This window comes from Salmo trutta, chromosome 15 (genome assembly GCF_901001165.1).
Source record: "Salmo trutta chromosome 15, fSalTru1.1, whole genome shotgun sequence".
Taxonomy (NCBI): Eukaryota; Metazoa; Chordata; class Actinopteri; order Salmoniformes; family Salmonidae; genus Salmo; species Salmo trutta.
The window spans coordinates 39,697,427-39,714,682 of NC_042971.1; the positions used below are offsets into that span (position 1 = coordinate 39,697,427).

Genomic DNA, 17,256 nt, shown 5'->3' on the forward strand with positions numbered 1-17,256 from the left:
CTGGTCAGACAAATTTCCTAGGTGGCAAAGGTCCAGATGGATATTGGCATTCATCAGTGTAGTAACAAACCCGCTCCTCGCAACCCATGCGATCCCAAACTGTTCACACCCCTCTTGTTGGCAGATAAAAAATTGCAGTTTTATTGCTAGTTTCCTGCAGTTCTACACATTATGCTATGGAGCGAAGGAAAAAATTCCAGACCGAATTCCCTTCCCTAAACTGTATATATTTTTTGTTAGGACCCACGGTCCGTTTTGACCCCGTTTTGGGTCTAGATCCAGTCCGCGGTCCACCTATTGAGTATGGCTGCCCTGACCTCAAACCCTTGTCCTGCAGGTACCTGTACTCTGATGTCAACGTCATCGCCTCAGAGATCCTGGGGAGAGAGACCACCATCCCAGAGCTGATGAAGAAGGCATCACTGTGGCTGGAGCGCAACGACTTTACCTTCGAGTTCCCCAGGCCTCTGATGCCTAATTTGGTGATGATCGGAGGAATGAACTTTGAGGAGCCAAATGAACTGCCAGAGGTAGCTATAAGCTAAAGACATTTTACATTTGTCATTTATCCAGAGCGGCATCTTATTCAGTGCATGTAACCAAGGGCTCTATTCAATCCGTATCGCAGAAGTTCAGCACGATTGCAATGTTTCTGCATTCACGTAGACTGCATTCACTGTAAATGCTGCATAGGTCGGCACAATTGGAAATGACCTTTCAATTTCAATCGCGCTGAACTTCCGAGGTAAGGATTGAATCGAGCCCTAAGGTCAATAAGACAATAGTATGAACTGATTATTTTTGTCACTATAAAAAAGGCCAGTTAATATAATGCTGTGTAGGACTATTGCAGAGGGTGACAGATTGTGTCCTAAATGGCACCCTATTCCCTATAGGGCTCTGGTCAAAAGTAGTGCACTATATAGGGAATAGGGTGCCATTTGGGACATATTCACAGTCTATTGATCAGATGAGCCATACTTCTAGCCCTCTTCGCTTTTTCTCAATCATCTATTTCTGTTTGTGTACACACATTAGGAAAAAAAAAACAGACAGAGGCCCAACCTTTAAAACCGTCTAGAATAGAATCTCCAGCCTGGCCTCAGGGCATGGACAGATGTGTGTTCTGAATTAGACTGTTGGTTAATTGGGTGTTCTGTGTGGTCTCTCTTTACTCTGTTGAAGAACCATCATCTCAGTGAAAACAGATGGCCATTGGCTATATTGACTGTTGTAGTGTCCCTGGGGGCCTGGCTGTATTCCTCAGCTAGTTGTTTACACTGTAGAGCCCTTATACTCCAGATACACAAACAAACATGGTAACAACAAACAGTAAACTGTCTGATCATGTCCAGAATGATGGGCACTGAAAGTAATTTTTATATTTAGCTTCCGTCATTAGAAACCATCACAGTGAGTTAGTTGATCACCTCAACAGTTCCTGTTCAGGGAGTAAATAGAACGTGGAGTAGAGAGGCTCAGTCTGTGGGTGGGACTCTACTCAGGATAACAGTGTTATTATTGATTACAGTTCTTCACCTTTAAAATAGTTGATTAGCACTGTATACTGTAATGTATTGTAATATGTACTGTAATTCAAATATTGTTGATTGCGTAACACTCAGCATTCTTTCAATGCTGATGTATTTTTGTTGATTTTCAAGGAAACCAATCTTTTATTCTTCATTAAAATAGGAGGACAAATGTAATGTATTTGTGTCACTGTGATAAAGGTGGTTTGTCAATAGTAACATTAGCTTTAACCGTAGGTGAAATACCGCTCTATATATCATATGTTAGATGTTATCTCCCCCGGACTGGACGTGTGAGTGTTTGTTTCCCAAGACAGCTGCCTTCGCACGCCACTGGTCTTTTTGAGTGTGTGTATGTGTGTTTGAGAAAGTATGTGAAAGTATGTGAAAAGTATGTCAGTGTTTTGGGTGGGAGGGGAAAGGGGAGGAGCTGAAGTTAATGATCTAGATTCCTCACGAAACACGAGGTAATACTCTGAGCTTTAGGATTAGAATACCACCATGACTCCTCCCATGGTAAGGGTTAACTTTGACTTACATGCTCTGTAATGACCTTTCACATGACTTTTTTTTTAATGTCATGCTGCTCAATGGGAAATTATTAAATAGTTTATTTTGTAGAAATAAGAAAACACTTCGAACAAGAAAACAGCCCATTTAAATTATCCATGTTTACTTTTCTTGTTTCAGTACTTGTTAAAAAAAATCCAACTGATCATAAGTATTTCTGGTACAGTTTTGCTTTAAAAACTATTGCATTATATGTCACTAGCTAGCTAATCTTGGCACCTAGAACCAACTCAGCTAACCCACTGTTAAGGTTGTCACAAGAGATTACTGGCGAGCCAATCCTGTACCTCTCTCAGTTGACCTTAAGCAATCATGAACCATTCAGCCTACAGATAAACCACAGGAAGGACTGACTGGGATTATATAACAGCCTGCCCGCAGAGGCAGACCGAGAATGAGCAGGGAGACACTCACCAACCCACCCACCCACAGTTTACTCTGAGGTCCAGCCCCCTCTAAGTAGCACTCAGTGCCAGATCTCAGGGAGGTAGTGTCCTTCTCACAACAGCTCGCATTACTGAGCTGAAAGGCAGAGAGGCATGAGTTGGGGGGAGAATGTTCCTGTGCTGGGGCTGAGGACGTGGCTGAAGATGGGGCAGAAGATGGGGCAGTGTCTGGGACAGGGTCTGCTGGCCCTGCTGTACTGCCTGGCCCTGTGTCCGGGGACCGTCCAGGGGGACAAGGTCTTGGTGATGCCTGTAGATGGGAGCCACTGGCTGAGCATGAAGCTGCTGGTGAAGGAGCTGGCGGCCAGGGGCCATGAGATGGTGGTGCTGGTCCCTGAGACATCCATCCTCATCCAGGGCTCTGACTACTACAGGACTGAGACTTTTAGGGTCCCTTACAGCAAGCCCCAGCTGGACGAGAGCGTCAACAAACTGAAGGACGGTGTGTTTCTCAAGATGCCGGAGGTAATGGATATATTTGTGAACGTGCAGCGTCTGGTTGACTTCACCAGCATGCAGGTGAAAGGCTGTGAGGGTCTGCTGTATGATGAACCCCTGATGCAGCACCTCAGAGGAGAAGGGTTCCAGCTGATGTTGACGGATCCCTTCCTACCCTGTGGATCCATCATTGCTGACTCCTTCAACATCCCAGCAGTGTACTTCCTGAGGGGGATCCCCTGTGGGCTGGATGACAGGGCTGCCCAGTGCCCCACTCCCCCCTCCTATGTACCACGCTTCCACTCAGGCAACACTGACGACATGGACTTCCTAGGGAGGTTGAAGAACATGATGATGTACAGTCTGGAGAGCTACCTGTGTACATTAATGTTTGCCAGCTTTGACAAGCTGACCAGTAGGTATCTGGAGAAGGACATAACATACAGGGAGCTGCTGGGTGACGGGGCGATCTGGCTGCTGAGGTATGACTACTCCTTTGAATATCCCAAACCCAGGATGCCCAACATGGTCAACATAGGAGGCATCAACTGTGGTAAAAGAGCTCCACTGCCACCGGTGAGTCTCTTGTAAAAATGTTTTAAAACAAACAACTGTGCAGAAACTTCCACTGTGCGGAGTTGTGCACCTTATATGTTGTATGGATCCAGGTCCAGAAACCTTAAAAGAAAACTCCACCCAAAAACTATTTTGGTATTTGTTTCATTAGTCCATTGTTGATATAGTTCCAAAATGTTTTGCATGTCAGCAATCACATTTTCAAGAGATATAACTTTCATAATACAGAAATACAGCCGGTATGCGCGTTTTGCATCATATGACGTTAAATGCCTCAGACCAGCTGTATTTCTGTATTTTGAAAGTTATACATCTTGAAAACTTGATTGCTGAATACAAAATACAGCAAACTTTCAACTTGTTTACATATTTCAAGATATCAAATTCTTATTTGGGACAATATCCCTTTTCAAGATCTTTATGTTCTAACGTGTTCTCTGAATCACTTTTTTTTGTTCTTAAAGAGACTGTCAGAGTGTTGGGGGTTGTCAGACACTCAATTAGCGACCGGCTGTAACCTGATCTGTGTTCCTCCATGAGGACTGACTCGACATAGCTCAATGTTTATCTACCATGTTCAGCTCCTCCTCATGTTATACAACATGCATTCCAACCTAATTAGCCTTGAAATCTGTTAACTGATCTCAAAACATAGTGCAGACTAGAGAACCAGCTACTTTCCTGTCTATTCTAAGTATCATGCGTTGGGGAGAGTGGAGTAAGTTGAGCCACCCTTTTCCCCTCAAACACACACTCAAAATTAATCATTTTACCAAATATTTAGGAAAGAGGTCATCATTTAATGAATCTGAAGGAAGAAACCACATGGAAAAAGTGGTAAGCAAGTTAAGTAAAAAAAAAAGAATTTTCCCCAAGCCAATTGAATTTATTGTGTTAGAGGTTTCATGATGCCTGTATCTAAACCAAAGTAGATTCTTTTAAGATTGTTTTATACATCAGTTGGGATCTCTATAAGCTTCAATGTGAGGAGCTTATAGACCTAGCATGAAAGTACATCCTTGTAACTTGGGGTAAGTTGAGCCAATGGTTGAGCCAATGGCAGTTTGAACAAATTGATGTGTTTTCTTCCCAGGCATAATACAAGGCATTATTGCTGGGATATGAGGTAACAGACCTATGTTAAAAGTGGTCAAAAAGGTGCAAAGTGTTAGGTGTTAAGCCTGTATTAATAGATGCTTAAAATGATTAAAAGACAAAAAAGCATTTGTGATTGCGATGTTGTGTTTGGGAAAGGTAGTGATAATATTTCATTCGGTACAGAAATTTGTGGGCAACTTACCCCGTCCTGCGGTTCAACTTACCACCTTTCTTGGACAAGCTATGTTTTCAAATTTGTAATGTTTACATTAATTCTGATTATTTCCCGATATACACAACATAGATATATTTGTTAGAAAGAATAGTATATTTCCCTTGACAAAGTGATGCTGAATCTGAGAAATGGCTCACCTTACCCCACTCTCCCCTATTGATAATGTATTTTGTTAATTTAACCTTTATTTAACTAGGCAAGTAAGTTAAGAACAAATTCTTATTTACAATGACAGCCTACCCCAGCTAAACCCAGACAATGCTGGGCCAATTATTCACCACCCTATAGGACTCCCAATCATGGCCAGATGTGTTGCAGCCTGGATTTGAAACAGGTACTGCAGTGACGCCTCTTGCACTGAGATGCAGTGCAGTGTCTTAGACCACTGCGCCACTTGGGATGCCAGAGTGCTATAGGAATCATGCCAAACTTAAGTTATCCTGACAATGTTTTAAGACGTAAAAGAATCAATGCACCAATAGAAATGGTGCGTAATTACACTTTCAAATGGAGTTTCTGAAAACAGTTCTAGTTTAATTGAGATCTGTTTTTCTAACCCAATCATTGAGCTTGGAGAAGGCAAAAACGACAAAGCAGATGTGCAGGGAAAGCATTGGTGTGGTTCTTCATATTTTGTAGAAAGAAGTATTGCTCAACATTAGTGTTGGGAGAGTATTCCTTGCTCTTCTCTAAACATTCTGGTTGTATCCCAAATGGCACAATTTTCCCGATATAGTGCACAACTTTTGACTGGGTCCATATGCTCTAGTCAAAAGTAGTGCACTATATAGGGAATGGGGTGTCATGTGGGACACTGGCTCTGTGCAGCCAGTGAAACCTGAGCCAGGAACAGCAGTTCTTTCCTCCTGGACTGTGGCCATTATAATCTAACAGAGGAACTGAGGGGCCCTATTGTGTTCTTCCAACCCTACAAACTTCAGGAAGGGAAACTACTCTGCAGGGATATTTCTGTAGGGTTGGGGGTTAGGGTTTAGTATGCCTTTATCTTGTATGACTACAGGGTGTGCTTTCAAAGCATGGCCTCCTTTCATAACCTCACTCTTCTTCAGCCAATGTTTTACTAGACCAACTACTGTTGTAACGCTGATGTATGGAAGTTAAGACATATTGTCCAATGTCATGTCGTGTCTTTGGCATCATTAAAACTGAAGACATATTTATCAAATAACTCTGTAATTATTATTACGCGATTAGACTGATTAATCGCACAACTGTAATTAACTAGGAAGTCGGGGCACCAAGGAAAATATTCAGATTATAAAGTTATAATTTTCCTAATATAACTTTCAGATATCATAATATCTGATCTATGAGTCTTCTGATTAATGATGTATTCGTTTACCTCGTCAGTCTCATTCCAAACGTTGTAAATTGTTGGTTATCTGCACGAACCCAGTCTTCACTATGAGTCATCCATACATCAATGGTCTTAAAATCATTTATTTACTAACTAAGTAATTCACAGAAATGCATAACAAACAGTAGATATCGTTACAAAGAAATGATAAAGGAATGTGCCCTAGTGGGCTAAACCGGCATGGCGGCTTGTTAGACAAAAGGGTGATAAGAGTTGATAATTATAACAATTGAAATGCTAATCCTTTGCACATGAACACTCACTCATTCGGGAACAATTGCAATCAATATATATATATTTACGCTCAGTGTGTCGTCGGGATCTTTATTGAAAAGTTTGTTCTGTTGGAGAGTTTGTCCTCGCGTTCTCTCTCTCTCTCTCTCTCGCTCTCTCTCTCTCTCTCGGTTAGAATGGATATTTCAAAGTGACATTCATTAACGTTGTTATAGGACAGATGTTTTGTCGGTCTTCGCGTTCAATGACACCGAATTCCTAGCTGCAGCAGACTAGTAATTAATATCAAAGACTTGTTATTATTCTGTCGGTATCGATAGTCTAAGAGTTTAACCATGTGGTATGGTTAAAGTTCAGAAAGAGGACTGCATGGTCAAACCTTGGCCCTCTCGTTATCAAGGTAAGCTGGTCTGGTGATAGGAACCCTGGGTGGGGGTTATATTCGGAATAACAGAAAAAGGCTGTCTCATGACGCCAGGTCCCGTCTGTTCATGGGGGCGTGCCGATGACTTGGTGAAACTTTAAACAGAAATACAATTCTCTCACATTAACATCTTACAAGCATCCCAACATATTCCCAATTGCTTTATCCTTATTCATTCATTTTTATACAACCATTAGATGTAAGTCTCACAACTGAGGCTATTATATAAACAGCGCCATGGTAATGTGGCCGTATTGTCTCTCATGAGTTTCACAAAATTGTACCAAATGGACCAGTTCGTAGCTGGAATCTTCACCGATCTTTTATACCTTATCCAGAACATAAATGTCGTTCGGTTCTCCAGTCCTGTGAGCTGGAAGAACTCCTTGGTTCTTTCTATGAAACCCACTCTCTCTTTATACTGTGGCCATGAGGCAGGACATTTTCTTAGGAATTTACGACCGCACTCACAGAGCCTGGGTGGGGGAGACAGAGGTAGGGGGATGGTGCATAGAAAACCCAAAGAGGGCAACGTCATGACAGTCGACTATATGGTTTAGTCCCCTACATGTTTTATTTTGTCCAATTTGAAACGTTGATGGCTACTATGAGAGAAAGTTTCAGAGTAAGAGTACACACCAGTTGCTGTCCATTTTCTGCCTGTGTACATACAATTCCATTGCATAGTGTGAAGATATTTCAAAGGATCTATATATGGTTGTACTTTCCCACTAAACTTAGTGACAAGAAAAAGTATGTGAAACCTTTGGAATTACCTGGACTTCCACATAAATTGGCCATCAAATTTGATCTGATCTTCATCTAAATCACAACAATAGACAAACAGTCTGCTTAAACTAATAAACAATTTCATGTTTTCATGTCTTTATTGAACACACCATGTAAACATTCACAGTGTACGGTGGAAAAAGGATGTGAACCCTTGGATTTAATAACTAGTTGACCCTCTTTTGGCAGCAATAATCTCAACCAAATGTTTTCTGTAGTTGCGGATCAGACCTGCACAACGGTCAGGAGGAATTTTGGACCATTCATCTTTACAAAACTGTTTCAGTTCAGCAATATTCTTAGGATGTCTGGAGTGAACCGCTCTCGAGGTCATGCCACAGCATTTTAAAATCGGCTTGAGGTCAGGACTCTGTCTGGGCCACTCCAGAAGGTGTATTTTCTTCTGTTCAAGCCATTCTGTTGTTGATTTACTTCTGTCTTTTGGGTTGTTGTCCTGTTGCATCACCCAACTTCTGTTGAGCTTCAATTGGCGGACAGATAGCCTTACATTCTCCTGCAAAATGTCTTGATAAACTTGGGAATTCATTTTTCCGTCGATGATAGCAAGCTGTCCAGGCCCTGAGGCAGCAAAGCAGCCCCAAACCATGATGCTCCCTCCACCATACTTTACAGTTGGGATGAGGTTGATGTTGGTGTGCTGTGCCTTTTTTCTCCACACATAGTGTTGTGTGTTCCTTCTAAACAGCCCAACTTTAGTTTAATCTGTCAACAGAATATTTTGCCAGAAGCGCTGTGGAACATCCAGGTGCTCTTTTGCGAACTTCAGATGTGCAGTGGCTCCTTCCGTGGTGTCCTCCCATGAACACCATTCTTGTTTAGTGTTTTACGTATCGTAAACTCATCAACAGAGATGTTAACATGTTCCAGAGGTTTCTGTAAGTCTTTAGCTGACACTCAACGAATCTTCTTAACCTCATTGAGCATTCTGAGCTTTGCTCAGTCATCTTTGCAGGACGGCCACTCCTAGGGAGAGTAGCTACAGTGCTGAACTTTCTCCATTTATAGACAATTTGTCTTACCGTGGACTGATGAACATCAAGGCTTTTAGAGATACTGTTGTAACCCTTTCCAGCTTTATGCAAGTCAACAATTCTTAATCTTAGGTCTTCTGAGATATTTTGTTTGAGGCATGGTTCACGTCAGGCAATGCTTCTGGTGAATAGCAAACTCAAATTTTGTCAGTGTTTTTTATAGGGCAGCTCTATCCAACATTTCCAATATTGTCTCATTGATTGGACTCCAGGTTAGCTGACTCCTGACTCCAATTAGCTTTTGGAAAAGTCATTTGCCTAGGGGTTCACATACTTTTTCCAACCTACACTGTGAATGTTTAAATTATGTATTCAATATAGACAATAAAAATACAATCATTTGTGTGTTATTAGTTTAAGCACATTGTGTTTGTCTATTGTTGTGACTAAGCTGAAGATCACATCAAATGTTATGACTAATTTATGCAGATATCCAGGTAATTCCAAAGGGTTCTCATAGTCATTGCATTCAACTACAGTGGCAAGAAAAACTAAGTCATTCGATAAGCGCATCTGCTAGATGACTAAGATACTAAATGTCCTTGTTAACTAACCATTCCCCCCATGCCTCTTCAGGACCTGCAGGAGTTTGTGGATGAGTCAGGAGAGGATGGCTTCGTGGTCTTCACCCTGGGCTCTTTGGTCTCCCAGATGCCAGAGGAGAGAGCCAAGCAGTTCTTTGATGCCTTCAGCAGGATCCCTCAGAGGGTAAGGACACCGCAAATACATCCCAAATGGTACCCTATTTTCTACATACTGCACGACTTTTGACCAGAACTGGCCAAAAGTAGTGCACTGTCGTTCTACAGAAGTGGTGTAAATTGGGGGTCTCCCAAACTTTCAGCACACATCTTTCAACATACAGTACGTCAGGTAGACATATATACTACTCACACAATTTGTATTGCATATTTGAAATATTTACCTGAATTCCTTACCACCCCACTAAATGTGTCACTACTGAAACATGCCGAAAAAGTTGCAATAAAGGAAGAACCATGCACAGTAGTGATCATTTTGATTAACCTTCTATTAAATTAATTGTAATATTTTTATTTGCATAACAAAATAGTAAAAAACATGATTTTAACCTGATTTTAAAAACCTTTAAATCGAATGTATTGTTTTCTGTTAAATGTCCAATGTTGATTGAATTACTTATGCATCTAATTAATTGTTGTTAGATGTTTAAAATTATATTGGCAAAACATACTGCCGTTTCAGTCTTAAGTGTCAATCATAGAGAGAAAATAACTCTAGATGGAAATAACTTGTTCTGTTGTAGACATTTCCATTGAGGGCTTCCACCATTTAAAGGGGAACTGCCTCCTAGAACCAACTTCCCTGATTATAAATGGCCTATTGGGCATCGATAGGAATCAGAAACATTCATTCTAGTGTCAAAATTTATTACAATGTCTAAAGAGGATAATTTTGGTCATAAAGTGAGTCTCGTCCAAAACGAGATTTGGAAGTCAGTGCGTAACAACGGGTATGGATGGGTTGGGTATAGATTACTTACATGCCCACTTTTGCCAATGATGTCCAATTGCCCAGAGACAACAAGGTGTGGTCCGCCCCAAGCTGCCATGTGTTGTGGACATGTCATATCCGGAACGCATGCACACTTGCAAACTTCTAATACATTCAACAATATTGCAAGGAATGGATTACATACGACAAGATGACTGTGACGTGTGTGGTGAGTAGCTAGCTAGCTAGCTATGATACTGTGGTGTAACTAGCTAAATACATATCCTCTCCCTTATGTGTAATGTCATAGAGAAAAATGTGCATAGTTGCACCTGACTTTGATGGGATGTAACAGTCAGCTTGCTATCGATAAGGTTTCAACTTGAACTGGCTAGTTAAACTCCCTATTAGCGAACGTTAGCTAATTCATTTAAATTAGGATAAAGATATAACTTACCTGGATTTGCAAGTTATGTAGCTAGCTACTTTTTTGAGAACAGGAAGGTTATTTGGGCTTTCTCTTGATAACTCTGGCCCAGGCGGCATTCTGCCTTTACTGTAATGGAACTCGGAGTTATGATCAATGGCAAGGGTAGTTAGCTAGCATTCGGGGGCTTCGTCTGCTACTAGTGCTAAAACAACATGCCTGTTCTCATAAAAGTATATTGTGTATTTTCTAGGGCAAAAATAAATGAAGGATGGTATTTGTCTAGCCTGAGTACCAGTCTTTTTAGCGAACATGCTACAAATACGTGTCAGCAAGCATTCAGCAATGTAACGTAACACGCCTGGTTGCATAGGAACGACGTCAACATCACTGGCCTGAATCTATTCTGTACTTAGTCACTTTATTTGTATAATTACTTCCAAACTAGAGAAAGTAATTTTTCCTCGCTGTATGTTTATTGAGTGATGGTATTTTAATTAAATTCACAGGCTACTTACAAAACCTGGTGGATTTGTTGTTCAGCAGTGTTATGGGAACCCTTTTACCATATCAGGAGCAGAAGGCCCGAGGCATTAGGAGGATTTATTGTACATTAAACTGTTACATTTGAAAGTTATCAAAACACTTTGTTTAGAATATCTGTAGCGCCTTCATAAAGTATTCATACCCCTTGACTTATTCCACATTTTTGTTTTACAGCCTGAATTCAAAATATATTTTTTCTTAGCCATCTACACACAATACCCCATAATGACCCATAGTTTTAGAAATACCCCATAGTTTTAGAAATGTTAGCTAATTTATTGAAAATTAAAGACAGAAATAACTAATTTATCTAAGTATTCACACCCCTGAGTCAATACATTTCATAATCACCTTTGGCAGCGATTACAGGGTCTTTTTGGGTAAGTCTCCAAGAGCTTTGCATACCTGGATTGTTCAATATTTGCCCATTGTTCTTTTCAAAATTCTTCAAGCTCTGTCAAATTGGTTGTTAAATCATTGCTAGTTTTGCCGAGCAGATTTAAGTAAAAATATAACTCGACCACTCAGGAACATTTTATTTGCTTTATTAGGATCCCCATTAGCCGGCGCCATGGCGACAGCTAGTCTTACTGGGGTCCAACATATAATGAAAGACATTACAGACAAAAGACTTGACATACATTTAAAACATTGACATTTAGTGTGTGTGCATGCATTTATCAGTTACACATACATGTCAGTATAAACACACAACAAGTAGGTCACATGGGGGAGAGGAATGTGCCGTGAGGTGTTGCTTTATTAGTGTTTTGAAACCAGGTTTGCTGTTCACTTGCGCTATATAAGATGGAAGGGAGCTCCATGACCTCATGGCTCTGTATAAGACTGTACGTTTCCTTGAAATTGTTCTGGACCTGGGGACTGAAAAGACACCTGGTGGCATGTCTGGTGGGGTAAGTGTTGTCAGTACTGTGTGTAAGTTGACTATGCAGACAATTTGGAATTTCCAACACATTTCTTATAAAAAAACAAGTGACGCAGTCAGTCTTCCCTCAACTCTTAGCCAAGACAGACTGGCACACATAGTATTAATATCAGCCCTCTGATTACAATGAAGAGCAAGATGTGCCGCTCTGCTCTGGGCCAGCTGCAGCTTAATTAGGTCTTTCTTCACAGTACTTGACCATATGACTTGACAATAATCAAGATAAGATAAAACTAGAGCCTGCAGGACTTGCTTTGTGGAGTGTGGTGTCAAAAAGCAGAGCATCTCTTTATTACGGCCAGACCTCTCCCCATCTTTACAACTATTGAATCTATATGTTTTCACCATGACAGTTTACAATCTAAGATGACACCAAGTCATTTAGTCTCAACTTGATTAGCAGCCACACCATTCATTACCAGATTCAGCTGAGGTCTAGAACTTCGGGAATGATTTGTACCAAATACAACCAAAACAGACTCAACTCTTTAAGGGTTTCATTTATTTCATTAGTTGTGGCTGCTGATGCGTAAATGGTTGAATCATTAGCATACATGGACACACATGCTTTGTTTAACCTCTCTGGGATATGTGGGACGCTACCTCGCCAACAGCCAGTGAAATTGCAGGGCGCCAAATTCAAACAACAGAAATCTCATAATTAAAATTCCTCAAACATACAAGTATTATACACCATTTAAGGATAAACTTCTCGTTAATCCAGCCACAGTGTCTGATTTCAAAAAGACTTTACGGCAAAAGCACACCATGCGATTATGTTAGGTCAGCGCCTAGCCACAGAAAACCATACAGCCATTTTCCAAAGAAGGAGAGGTGTCACAAAAGACAGAAATAGCGTTAGAATTAATCACTAACCTTTGATGATCTTCACCGGATGGCACTCCCAGGACTCCATGTTAGACAATAAATGTGTGTTTTGTTCAATAAAGTTAATCTTCATGTCCAAAAACCTCATTTGAAATTGGCGCATTATGTTCAGAAATGCATTGTCTCAAACATCCGGTAAAAGTGCAGAGCCACATCAAATTACAGAAATACTCATCATAAACATTGATGAAAGATACAAGTGTTTAACATACGATTAAAGATAAACTTCTCCTTAATGCAACCGCTGTGTTAGATTTCAAAAAGGCTTTACGGCAAAAGCACACCATGCGATTATGTTAGGTCAGCGCCTAGCCACAGAAAACCATACAGCCATTTTCCAACCAAGGAGAGGTGTCAAAAAAGTCAGCAATTGCATTACAATTAATCACTTTGATGATCTTCATCTGATGGCACTCCCAGGTCTCCATCTTAGACAATTAATGTTCGTTTTGTTCGATAAAGTTCATCTTTATGTCCAAATACCTTCTTTTTGTTAGCACGTTTAGTCCAGTAATCCAAATGCACAAGGCGCACTCAAAGTCCAGACGAAAAGTCAAAAAGTTCCATTATAGTTCGTAGAAACATGTCAAACGATGTATATAATCAATCTTTAGGATGTTTTTATTATAAGTCTTCAATAATATTCCAACCGGACAATTCCTTTGTCTTTAGAAAGGAAAGGGAACGGAGCTCGCGCTCACGGCTGTGCGCGATGAACAACTCAAGGCTTTCAGCCAGACCCCTGGTTCAAACAGCTCTTTTTCGCTCCCCTTTCACAGTAGAAGCCTGAAACAACATTCTAAAGACTGTTGACATCTAGTGGAAGCCTTAGGAAGTGCAATCTGACCCTATAGACACAGTATATTGGATAGGCAATCACTTAAAAAAACTACAAACCTCAGATTTCCCACTTCCTGGTTGGACTTTTCTCAGGTTTTTGCCTGCTATATGAGTTCTGTTATACTCAGACATTATTTTATCAGTTTTGTAAACTTTAGAGTCTCTTCTATCCAAATCTACTAATTATATGCATATTCTAGCTTCTGGGCCTGAGTAGCAGGCAGTTTACTCTGGGCACCTTATTCATCCAAGCTACTCAATACTGCCCCCCGTTCCCAAAGAAGTTAATGCCAGTGGCAGGTCATTGGTAAAAATAGAAAAGATTAGAGGGCCTAGAGAGCTAACAGTACAGCTCCCACAATTTATTTCAACCAATCAGTAATTTGTGTCAGTGCAGTACATGTTGAGTGCCCTTCTCTATAAGCATGCTGAAAGTCTGTTGTTAATTTATTTACAGAGAAGTAGCATTGTACACTGCTTAAAAAAATAAAGGGAACACTTAAACAACATAATGTAACTCCAAGTCAATCACACTTCTGTGAATTCAAACTGTCCACTTAGGAAGCAACACTGATTGACAATAAATTTCACATGCTGTTGTGCAAATGGAATAGACAACAGGTGGAAATTATAGGCAATTAGCAAGACACCCCCAATAAAGGAGTGGTTCTGCAGGTGGGGACCACAGACTACTTCTCAGTTCCTATGCTTCCTGGCTGATGTTTTGGTCACTTTTGAATGCTGGCGGTGCTTTCACTCTAGTGGTAGCATGAGATGGAGTCTACAACCCACACAAGTGGCTCAGGTAGTGCAGCTCATCCAGGATGGCACATCAATGCGAGCTGTGGCAAGAAGGTTTGCTGTGTCTGTCAGCGTAGTGTCCAGAGCATGGAGGCGCTACCAGGAGACAGGCCAGTACATCAGGAGATGTGGAGGAGGCCGTAGGAGGGCAACAACCCAGCAGCAGGACCGCTACCTCCGCCTTTGTGCAAGGAGGAGCAGGAGAAGCACTGCCAGAGCCCTGCAAAATGACCTCCAGCAGGCCACAATGTGCATGTGTCTGCTCAAATGATCAGAAACAGACTCCATGAGGGTGGTATGAGGGCCCGACGTCCACAGATGGGGGTTGTGCTTACAGCCCAACACCGTGCAGGACGTTTGGCATTTGCCAGAGAACACCAAGATTGGCAAATTCGCCACTGGCGCCCTGTGCTCTTCACAGATGAAAGCAGGTTCACACTGAGCACGTGACAGACGTGACAGAGTCTGGAGACGCCGTGGAGAATGTTCTGCTGCCTGCAACATCCTCCAGCATGACCGGTTTGGCGGTGGGTCAGTCATGGTGTGGGGTGGCATTTCTTTGGGGGGCCGCACAGCCCTCCATGTGCTCGCCAGAAGTAGCCTGACTGCCGTTAGGTACCGAGATGAGATCCTCAGACCCCTTGTGAAACCATATGCTGGTGCGGTTGGCCCTGGGTTCCTCCTAATGCAAGACAATGCTAGACCTCATGTGGCTGGAGTGTGTCAGCAGTTCCTGCAAGAGGAAGGCATTGATGCTGTGGACTGGCCCGCCCATTCCCCAGACCTGAATCCAATTGAGCACATCTGGGACATCATGTCTCGCTCCATCCACCAACGCCACGTTGCACCACAGACTGTCCTGGAGTTGGCGGATGCTTTAGTCCAGGTCTGGGAGGAGATCCCTTAGGAGACTATCCGCCACCTCATCAGGAGCATGCCCAGGCGTTGTAGGGAGGTCATACAGGCACGTGGAGGCCACACACACTACTGAGCCTCATTTTGACTTGTTTTAAGGACATTACATCAAAGTTGGATCAGCCTGTAGTGTGGTTTTCCACTTTAATTTTGAGTGTGACTCCAAATCCAGACCTCCATGGGTTGATTGGATTTCAATTGGATTTCCATTGATTATTTTTGTGTGATTTTGTTATCAGCACATTCAACTATGTAAAGAAAAAAGTATTTAATAAGATTATTTCTTTCATTCAAATCTAGGATGTGTTGTTTAAGTGTTCCCTTTATTTTTTTGAGCAGTATATTTGGTCAAATAATTTGCTAGGAGCTAGCAGCAAGCTGATAGGTCTGCTGTTAGAACCAGTAAAGGCCGCTTTACCACTCTTGGGTAGCGGAATGACTTTGGCTTCCCTCCAGGCCTAAGGTCAAAGAATTTCTTCTAGGCTTAAAGATTAAGATAAGACATAAGAGTAGCTATAGAGTCAGCTACCATCCTCAGTAGCTTTCCATCGAAGCTGTCAATGCCAGGAGTTTTCTCATTATTGATCGTTAACAATTTTTCCACCTCCCACACGAAGTTTACAAAATTCAAACTTGCAATGATTTAAAAAAATAAAATGATACATGAGTACGATGGCTTATTGTTGGTATGTCCTGCCTAAGTTTGCCCACTCTGCCAATGAAGTAATCATTAAAAGAATTGACAACATCAAAATGATTTTGTGATGAATAAGCCATCTGATTCGATGAAAGATGGAGTTGAATGTCTTTCTGCCCATCATTTCATTTAAAGTACTCTAATACATTTTTACATCATTCTTTATATCATTGATCTTGACTTCATAATATACTTTATTCTTTTTGTTGAGTTTAGTCACATAATTCCTCAATCTGCAGTAAATCAGCCAGTCAGATTAGCCACTCCTTTTGCCCCATCTCTTTCAACCATACAGTTCTTCAATTCCTCAATCTATGGAGCCTTAAGAGTTCTACCAGTCAGTTTCTTAACAGGTGCATGTTTATCAATAATTGAAGAAACAATTTCATTAATTCATCAAGTGCAGCATCTGGATGCTCCTTATTAAATCACATCAGACCAACAAATATTTTTAACATCCACATAAGTCACAGCTAAATCTTTTGTATGATATCTTACACTATTTTAGGCCCTTTATTAAAATAATTGTTTTAAACTTTGGCTTTCCTGGATGTTGCCACTGCATCCAATGGGTACAGATACAGCTTTTAAACAAATTTCTACAGTATTTGTAAAAATGTGATCAATACATGTGGATGACATTCACTGCCTTCTTGGTAAGCAACTAGTGTAGAATTGGCCTTTTGTTTTCGGTTATTGTCCTGCTGAAAGGTGAATTCATCTCCTAGTGTCTGGTGGAAAGCAAACAACCAGGTTTTTGCCTGTGCTTAAATTCCATTCCGTTTATTTTTTAACCTGAAAAACTCCCCAGTCCTTAATGATTACAAGTGTTAGGTTCTTATTTTTCAGAGTAAATAACTCATGGACACTAGAGAAGCTTTAACCAAGTTTAATTATTCCTAAAGGTTCTGTACAGCTGTAATCAGACAGCAAAACATTTATTTCTTCACA

General features: G+C 41.1%; 1 protein-coding gene across 5 annotated transcripts in view; it reads left to right on the plus strand.

Annotated features, from left to right (window-relative positions):
• Positions 1-17,256, plus strand: part of LOC115149009 (UDP-glucuronosyltransferase) — a 30,306-nt gene that overhangs the window by 901 nt on the left and 12,149 nt on the right. The window contains exons 2-3 of one of the 5 annotated variants that reach the window (XM_029691447.1): positions 338-530; positions 9,349-9,480. In XM_029691447.1, the coding sequence (XP_029547307.1) occupies positions 338-530; positions 9,349-9,480 (325 nt within the window). Of the gene's footprint in view, positions 1-337; positions 531-2,480; positions 3,563-9,348; positions 9,481-17,256 lie in introns of those variants that run through there. The other 4 variants (XM_029691449.1, XM_029691450.1, XM_029691448.1 and 1 more) reach the window with 4 other exon arrangements.